A 9,213-nucleotide genomic window follows, 5' to 3' on the forward strand; every position below is an offset into this window, starting at 1 on the left:
TCAGGAAGGGCGCGCAAAGTAAAGTAATGGTAAAGTTGTCATTATTATCGATTACTGATTTAAATGAGTGTATAACGAAAACAATACCTTACAAATAAAAAGAAGCAGGTGAATGAAGCGTATACCCACTTCTTCAGGCACCACTACACCACTGGTTGCAACGAAATCCGCAACAGAACTGGTGTGTGTCTCCAAGCAACCGCGGTGTTTTGTTAATGAAGAAATCTGCAGCTTTGAACGATTCGGAGAGCCGTTCGCTTCGCTTTACTGAATGAATGAAATACGCGACGCCTCACTCACAAAAAAGCAATAAATAATGACTGCCGCCACCTACTGGTGATATTAGCTATAAATCTAGTCACTTAATTTTGTCATTATTTATTGCTTTTTTGTGACCTTGGACCACAAAAACCAGTCATAAGGGTATTTTTTTTAAATTGAGATTTATACATAGTATGAAATGGTGTATTCCACCATTTCCATTGATGTATGGTTTGTTAGGATAGGACAATATTTGGCTGAGATACAACTATTTAAAAATCTGGAATCTGAGGGTGCAAAAAAATATCAAAATATTTAGAAAATCACCTTTAAAGTTAAAAAATTAAGTTATTAGCAATGCATATAATTATTAATAAAATAACGTTTTGATATATTCACAGGACATTTACAAAATACATTCATGAAACATGATCTTTACTTAATATCCTAATGATTTTTGGCACAAAAGAAAAATCTATAATTTTGACCCATACAATGTATTTTTGGCCACTGCTACAAATATACCCATGATGCTACTTAGGACTGGTTTTGTGCTCCAGGGTCATATATTAATAATACACTTAATGGAATGTTAAGAATATGACATAAAAGATGCCTCTATAAAAAGTAAAAATTCATGTGTAAATCAATTTAAAGGGGGAAATTTTATCCCTTAAATACTGTGGGGGTACTCTGAAGAATGTTAAATGCCCCAGGGGTACGCCACTGTAAAAAGTTTGAGAACCACTCAGTTAAAGGTTTGGTACTGATTAGAACTTGAAGTGGCGATGAGGTCTTAAAATATTCTGAGAAGGTCTTTAAAAAGTATTTAAAAAAGGTATTGAAATTACCTTTAGGATTCCTGCATATACCCTGATATTGCAATTCTGAATTGCGAGATATAGGCTCGCGTTTGCAAGAAAGTCTGCGAGAAACTCGCAATTTTGACTTTTATAACTCCCATTCTTGCAATTCTGACTTTATAACTTGCAACTGAAAATGTATTTCTCACAACTGTAAAACAGCAAGATTCGTGAGTTTGTACAAAAATAAGTCGCAATTAATGTTCAGTGGCAAAAACAGGGTTCCATAGTCTGACCGTATTAAGATGTAAAATCATGTAAATCGGATGTAAATGCATTCAGAGAAATGCATTCTTGGCATCCTAAAATCATAATTTAGGCCTAACCTAAAAATAGTCATCAGAGAAAAATATAAGTGTTTTGATTATATATGCTTTTATTTAGCAAGGGCACAATAAATTGATCAAAAGTGATGTGAAAGATATTTAAAATGTTACAAAAGATTTTATTTCTAGTAAATACAAATCTTGTATATTATACATGAACATATATACCTCTCCTGATCCCTTCCCCCCTCTCTCACACTTTGCTTCCTGCCTGTCTACAATATTGTCCTAAGCTAATAAAAGGCAAAAAAGTAAAACATACATATATTGCAATAATATTTCACAATATTACTGTATTTTATATCAAATTAATGCAAAAAAAAAAAAAAACGTCTCACTAACCCCAAACTTTTAAAAGAGTTTAATATATTACATATATTAATGTGTGCAAAAGTCCCAAAATGAGATGTAACATGAAGAGATTGCGTTGAGATCATCAGATTTCATCTCCTTTGTCCACAACAATTCAGAGGCCCAAGGCATAAGGATTTGTGCAACAATCTATTAGTGTATTGAAACTTAAGTCCAGGTAGAAACCTAAATCTATACCCTCTTGAAAAGAAAATAATCAGTAAACATCTGTACACTGTTACACCCGTCTCTCAGGGAATAGGTTGTTCTGACCAAAGATATGCAAGTTCAAGGGGAGACACTGCAGGCAAAAACACTATTATTGCATGCACCTGTCAAGTTTGAGATTTTGGACTTTTTGCTTTTTCATAAAGGGTTTTTTTTCAGTCTAGTAGAAAGAAAACATCCAAAAGGCAACGTTAAGTGTTTGTTTTATAGCACTTGATCTTTTTTATTTTTATTCCTGACTATATCCTGAAGGTTTTTACAAAGGGATTTGTTCATATATAATTTGCTTGATTTTATACATTTTATTTCCCCCAAAATGATAAAAAAAAAAAAAAATGCAATTTTCTGCCTGTTCTAAGTATTTTCTGAATTGGAGTGACAAAATGAAATACCCAAAATTCCCTCTGTGAAAAAACATTTGACTCTAATATGTCAAAAAAAAAAAAAAAATTAAACAAGAATTTTGAAACTGATTTCATCCAGTGTTGTTTTTTTTTTTGTACTGGAAATGTATGCAAATGAGCACATATTTAATTAAATAATGACTCATTTGCATATTAAAACCTAATATTTGTACAAAAAAAATTAATACAAATACAAAAAATGTTTGCAATTATCAACATAATCAACTTGGTAAGTAAGGTGATATTAGATATTTTTACCCTATTCACCTGCAGTGTCTTGCCTTAAAAAACAAACAAATAAACAAAAAACATTTAAAAAATCGAATAATATGGAAATTATCAGAGTAAAATACAGTTACTGGCTATTCCAAAATCTGTCTATATCTGTTTTTGTGAATATTGCGAAAGAGAGGCAAAACAATTAATAGCCTAAATAAAATTTCAGTAGGCCTATACACAATCAGCAACTTCTTACTTCGTAGGATTTAGGCATTAACAACATCATTTGTAATCAACCGATATAACCAACATGTAAGAATGTTGACTGGATTTATTACTTAGTGAAACTGAAACCTCAGAGAATTATAACAGCTAAAGCTATTGCGTACATCAGAATCCCCAGCTGAAAGAAGCGGCTCGCGGTGGCGGTTTGAGCGCCGTTACAGAGATGTCCTTTACAGCAGCTCTGATCCGCCGCTACGTTGGACTGACTGGACTGGCCGATCTGGGTGGACAGATCACCCCTGCAAAAACTTTCAGTCGCACATCCTCTCATCGTCATCATCTGGACATCACTATTGACTGTTGAAATATTATAGGGTAAGTTTAAGGGAACAATTATGATCACAAGCATTCTGTTATTCTGAGAGGAAAAAATGCTGTTACGAAACCTTTGGACAACAATGACACAAAACAGTCTCATTTGGGTCAGTGAGCTTTGAAATACGAAACGGTTTCATTGCCTGCAGACTGCAGTGCTGAGCAGAAGCAACTCTCGACTCCTGTGACAAATTGTTGTTGTCAGAAATACCCTTAAGCTCATATTGTATCTCATATTTAACCAACAGTTTTAAAACAAACCAAAGTTGTCTAATGCAGTCGAATAGTTATAGCCTACACTACTGTTCAATAGTGTGGGGTCATTCAAATTGGTAATGTTTTTAAAATAAGTCTCTTATGCTCATCTAGACAGCATTTATTTGAAATAACTGTCATATTGTGAAATATTATGGATATATATTTATTTAAATTAACTTATGGACATTTGTACATTTTATGAGTGTGGCTTCTGGTCTCATCTGCGTCCAGCTATTTTTTAGATGTACAAAACAGCCTGTTTTCCTGCTTGATATTGCAAATTGGTGTGTTTCACCTTATTAATGTATTATCTTAATTATGAATACACTGGTTTGTAGTGCAAACAGTTTTACCATTTACTGTACATTGTTATTCTTCGCGTTACTTATACTGAACCGGAAGTCTCACCCAGGCTTACTTACACAATGAGGAAAAAAGTGGATATTTATTTATTTCTTAGCTAAATTATTTATGACTTCAATGCTAAATTTGTAGCAGAATTTGTTTTCACATAATCCTTCAGAAATCATGGTTGATTTGGTGCTTAAAGGGGTCATCAGATGCCCATTTTCCACAAGTTCATATGATTCTTTAGGGTCTTACAGGAACACTCCATTTTATTTTATTTTTTTGGAAATAGGCTCATTCTCCAACTTCCCCCGAGTTAAGTTGAGTTCTACCATTTTGAAATCCATTCAGCCGTTCTCCTGTTCTGGCGATATCACTTTTAGCATAGTCTCAGCCTCAGACGTCACACCCACGGAACGTTGGCTAAACGTCTGATGCATATGGTAACTGGAAACATTTCAGGAATGTCGAAGTCGTCATCTGATTAGTTGAATTTGATTGGATTTCCGGGAGACTCGAGTGTCGCGTTTATTTTCAGTCCGCCGGGAAACAAAGCGCAGACTGATTTACTCTGCCTTTTGCACAAAATAGCAGCTTCACATTTTCCGCCGGTATTAGTACACGATATAACTACAGAAGAGTCAAGTTTTAAATAGGAAAAATATTAAAACTCGTTGGTCATTTTTGAACGCGATGCTATTGGTCTAATAGGATTCAATGATCTATGCTAAGCATCGCCAGAACAGGAGAACAGCTGAATGGATTTCAAAACAGTAAAACTTAACTTATTATCGGGGGGAGTTAAAGTGGAGTGTTCCTTTAATAAAAATTCTGTAATATACTTTGGTTAAGAATTTTCAATAGTAGTGTAAAAAACACGCTTTTACACTGTCACTGTATGGCCCTTTAAATGCAAATGAGCTCTGCACACTCCGCCCCTCTCTGCCTGGGACTTGATGTTTACTTTAGCCACGTTTAGCCGTGTTTAGCAGCGTTTAGCCACATTTATCAGCGAAACTTGCCAACAAGTACATTATTAAGAAAGGCCATTTCCAAAGATGCATAAAAGAACCCTTATACTCACTTCTGCTGTGGGTGAAGCTGCATCAGGAACGATTTGCACAAACATTGGCATGCTTATGTAGATGGGAATTTGCGCTTTCATTTTAAAAACAAAAGTAACGTAAAACCTCTGCATCTTTAGTGGCTCAGATGTCGGGAGTAAATGACTGCTATGTTCATTATTACATCCAACAACAGAACACCTCAATCGCTCAATCTGAGACATTCTTGTTTTCCTCTGAGTCACACAATGGCGATCGGAGTCAGACTGTTTCAGCTCAGTGAGGGCGGGTCTAAGGTAAGGTAATGTCAATCTACTATTGTGGGAGTGGCCTCTGTTTGTGTGCCGTCACAATGACAAGAAGCTGAGAATGACCTGATTTTAAAAAGGGAATATTACTTTTAAAGATTAAAAAAATACCTCTGGGTTTCAAAAATCTTACTGACTTTTAAACAGTGGTGTTTAAAGACATTTATGAACATTTATGAATATTATTATACATTATTAAATGTAAATGATTTATTATACAAAAATTGTTGATTATTATGAATTAGGTTTTTATTTTTATATTACATATCCTCAATATCAGATTATAGATTTTTCTTTAATAAATGAGTATAAATCTGACTGTGAAGACTTTGTCTTATCTTACCTGTTGCTTTGATACAATGATCTTCCTCCCCAACACAAGGTAAAGTTGCTGTACATTCTTCTCCATTGCAAGTGAAGCAGTGGATTCCATTTGGGGTCATTTTGGGTAGTTCTATGAAATATGCATAGTTAATGAAACACAATATGCTGTACTCGACTGGAAGTAAATCATTTGAATTAAGTATGTACATCTTATTCTCAAAAAAGAATATTAACCGTACCTATTTCAGTCTGGGTATTGCACAGGGTAGTACTGCAGCACTGATTGTTGATGACTATTCTTGTAATTCCAAAGTTTGCCGTCGCAGCCACGCATTGATGACTTGCAGAGCAGTTCTTCATAATCATGTCAGCCAATGTGTTGTTTCCTACAGCAGAAATGTACATTAGCCTCATTTTTAAAACCAAAAAGTAATATACTATTTCATTTTAAAGTCTGCCTAAAACTTACCCATATACGATGTGGTTCTCATGGTCCCGCACTGACCAACAGGACACTCCACTTTAGTTTCAGTGCATTTCATTGATGTCTCAGGTATGCACTGATAGCAGGTCAAGGAATGTACTGAAAATAAGCAAATTTTTATGCGCAACCAATTTCAATAAATGACTTAAAACAAGGCACATACAGTTCAAGTCAAAAGTTTACATACACCTTGCAGAATCTGCAAAATATTAGTTATCTTACCAAAATAAGAGGGATTATACAAAATGCATGTTATTTTTTATTTAGTACTGACCTAAGTAATATATTTCACATGAAAGATGTTTACACATAGACCACAAAAGAAAATAATAGTTGAATTTATAAAAATGACTGTTCAAAAGTTTACATGCGCTTGTTAGTACAGTGTTGTTAGCTGAATGATCCACAGCTGTTTTTTTGTTTTAGTGACAGTTTTTCATGAGTCCATTGTTTGTCCTCAACAGCTGAACTGCCTGCTGTTCTTCAGAAAAATCCTTCAGGTCCCATAAATTCTTGTTTTTTCAGCATTTTTGTGTATTTGAACCCTTTCCAACAATGACTGTATGATTTTAAGATCCATCATTTCATACTGAGGACAACTGAGGGACTCATATGAAACTATTACAGTAAGGTTTAAATGCTCACTGATGCTCCAGAAGGAAACAATGCATTAAGAGCCAGGGGTGTAAACTTTTGAACAGAATGAAGATGTGTACATGTTTCTTATTTTGCTTACATTTCATATATATATATATATATATATATATATATATTTTTTTTTTTTTTTTTTTTTTTTTTTATTAAATGTTTTCAGATGTGAAAAGATGGATCCCAAAATCATAATGTCACTGTTGGACAGGGTTAAAATACACGAAAATGCTGAAAAACCAAAGAATTTGTGGGACCTGAAGGAATGCATGCAGTTTAACTGTTCAGGACAAACAAGGGATTCATGAACAACTATCACTAAACAAAACAACAACAACAACAACAACAACAAAACCCAGCTGTGGATCATTTAGGTAACAACACAGTATTAAGAAGTAAGTGCATGTAAACTTCTGAACAGGGTCGTTTTTATAAATGTAAATCTATTATTTTCTCATGTGGACTATATGTAAACATATTTTATGTGAAATATCATATCCAGGCCAGTACTGAATAAAAAACAATATGCATTTTGTATGATCCCTCTTATTAAAATATGTAAACTTTTGAAAATTATATAAAGCAAAGTGATGTTTAAGTTTCCTACATTTCTTACTACAAAAAATCAGTTCAGTAACTCTTATTTTGATCTAAAATCCCTGTTTTAACACAGTTCTCTGTTACACAATACATTATAGAAGCACTACAAAATTATATCAAACATACTTAACATCAAAATATGCGTAAAGAAAAATTCCAACAATTACCTTTGCAGAAAAGTGTACTCATGAGAATAAAGAGGAGAGGCTGTGCCATTTTGATCTGAGTTCAGACTGAGATGAGAAGGGAGGGACAGGATAATACATCCCTCAGCCTGTGAAGAAATATATAACATGGCGAAACTGATACTGTCCCTCAAAGAAAAAAAAAACCTGTTGCCAACATGTCACACAACTTTCTTCAAAGGTGAATATGAAAACTTCAAACTTGTTGGTTTATTAATCAATTCTGGTATGATGGTAATATGCAGTATGTGTGTGTTAGAGATTGAGAAAGCATGTTTTATGATATATTTTATGTTTTTAAGTAGAGATAACAAAAAAGACATAGGGGAAAAGGAGGGAATATGATCAGGATGACTGATGAGAATGACTTCAGCCTGTATCCCTGTGGGAACAGTTTATGCTCAACCTGCACTGAGTAGTTTTATTGTCTGAAGTTAATGTTAGTGTGCTGTGGTAACATGGCCTGCAGCTTGTCACTATGACTGACTATAGAATTTAGGTTACATTAATTTAAAAGGAATAAATAACAAGGAATAAATCCTGGTGTATAGGTCGTTTTGTGTAAACAAAAGAAAATTGTTACATTTTGCTCTGAAGCAAAACATGTAAGCAGGGAGTAAATCAGAATATCATGCAAACACATAATTCTGTCTAGTTAAGAATTACGTTAGATGTTAAATATTTTTTCAAATATTTAAAAAAATACTATTTAATATTTAATATTTTTAATGCACTATAGCAATGGTTCCCAGTCTTTTGCATTTCAAGGTCCCACTTTATGAAAATGAGTAGAGCCCCTTTACTGATATGTACCTCTGTTATTTCTGTTGTATTAATAATAATAATAAAAACACATGATGTCAGTTTAATTTTATACATCTTTATTTTATTTTTTAACATTTTATTTTAATTTTTAAAACCAAAACTATTAAAAATATGAAATATTTCTTTTCATTACAGGCCTGCATTGAAGCCTTTCTTTATCAAATAATGCTACAATCGTAGAAGTTTACAGTAATAGGACTGTAATTATGGCGACAAGAATTAACGTTGGTAGCTTCTTCAGTCCCTCTACTGATATTTTTGACTGTCAATACACAGTTTGTTTTTAATGTTACATTTTCATGTCACATGGAAATTAGTTTTAGTCTTTGAAACCTTTAAATGTCGTTTTTTTCATGATATGATATAAATTTTTATTTTAGCCTAGAATTTACATTCACTTTTGTAGGCTGGCTGAGAGTCCTGGTTAACCCCTGTAGAGTAAGCCAATAGCAGCTATATACAGTGCAAATAGTCCACGCTATGAAACTGTTTACATGAGTATAGTCAAATGACAGATATATACATAAAGATGGAAAACAAGATCATTTTGAACAGTCTGGAGAGTAAGGAAAGCGTCTTTAAAAGTATCCCACATCTATAAGGTCCCTTCCACCACCACCAGAGGTCTCCATCTCCTCAATGGGACATTTTTACGTGTCCTACAGCTTTTTGCGTTTCCATTTCCATTTGCTATATAATAAATATAATAAAGTTTTTCATTTGTAAATTTTATCGGATTGACTTCCGGTCTTATCTGCGTCCCAGCTAATGTTAGCTGTAGGCTAGAAAACAGGTCGTTTTGCTGTTAGATACTGCAAATTTGTGTGTCTTACCATATTATTTTAATGTAGCTACTATTTGAGTTATGAACACACAGGTTTGTAGTGCAAACTGTTTTACTGTTTACTGCAGTTATT

The 9,213-nt window shown here is 33.6% G+C and overlaps 1 protein-coding gene across 1 annotated transcript; it reads right to left on the reverse strand.

Moving 5' to 3' along the window:
* Positions 1 to 2,994: 2,994 nt before the first annotated feature.
* Positions 2,995 to 7,502, reverse strand: LOC141342210 (urokinase plasminogen activator surface receptor-like). Its single transcript, XM_073846612.1, has 5 exons — positions 7,454 to 7,502; positions 6,024 to 6,137; positions 5,794 to 5,940; positions 5,574 to 5,684; positions 2,995 to 3,234 (listed from the first exon to the last, which is right to left on the reverse strand). The coding sequence occupies exons 1-5, from the start codon at positions 7,500 to 7,502 to the stop codon at positions 3,008 to 3,010; spliced, it is 648 nt and encodes a 215-aa protein (XP_073702713.1). The 3' UTR covers positions 2,995 to 3,007.
* Positions 7,503 to 9,213: the final 1,711 nt, after the last annotated feature.

The sequence above is a fragment of the Garra rufa genome, chromosome 9 (assembly GCF_049309525.1).
Source record: "Garra rufa chromosome 9, GarRuf1.0, whole genome shotgun sequence".
Classification (NCBI taxonomy): Eukaryota; Metazoa; Chordata; class Actinopteri; order Cypriniformes; family Cyprinidae; genus Garra; species Garra rufa.

What these genes read in the sequence shown, in the direction of transcription:
- LOC141342210 (XM_073846612.1), bottom strand. Translation starts at nt 7,502, where the DNA reads ATGGCACAGCCTCTCCTCTTTATTCTCATGAGTACACTTTTCTGCAAA. An exon ending in GAGTACACTTTTCTGCAAAG is followed by an intron (nt 6,138 to 7,453) that starts GTAATTGTTGGA and finishes GCTTATTTTCAG; the next exon opens with TACATTCCTTGACCTGCTAT. An exon ending in CAATACCCAGACTGAAATAG is followed by an intron (nt 5,685 to 5,793) that starts GTACGGTTAATA and finishes CATATTTCATAG; the next exon opens with AACTACCCAAAATGACCCCA.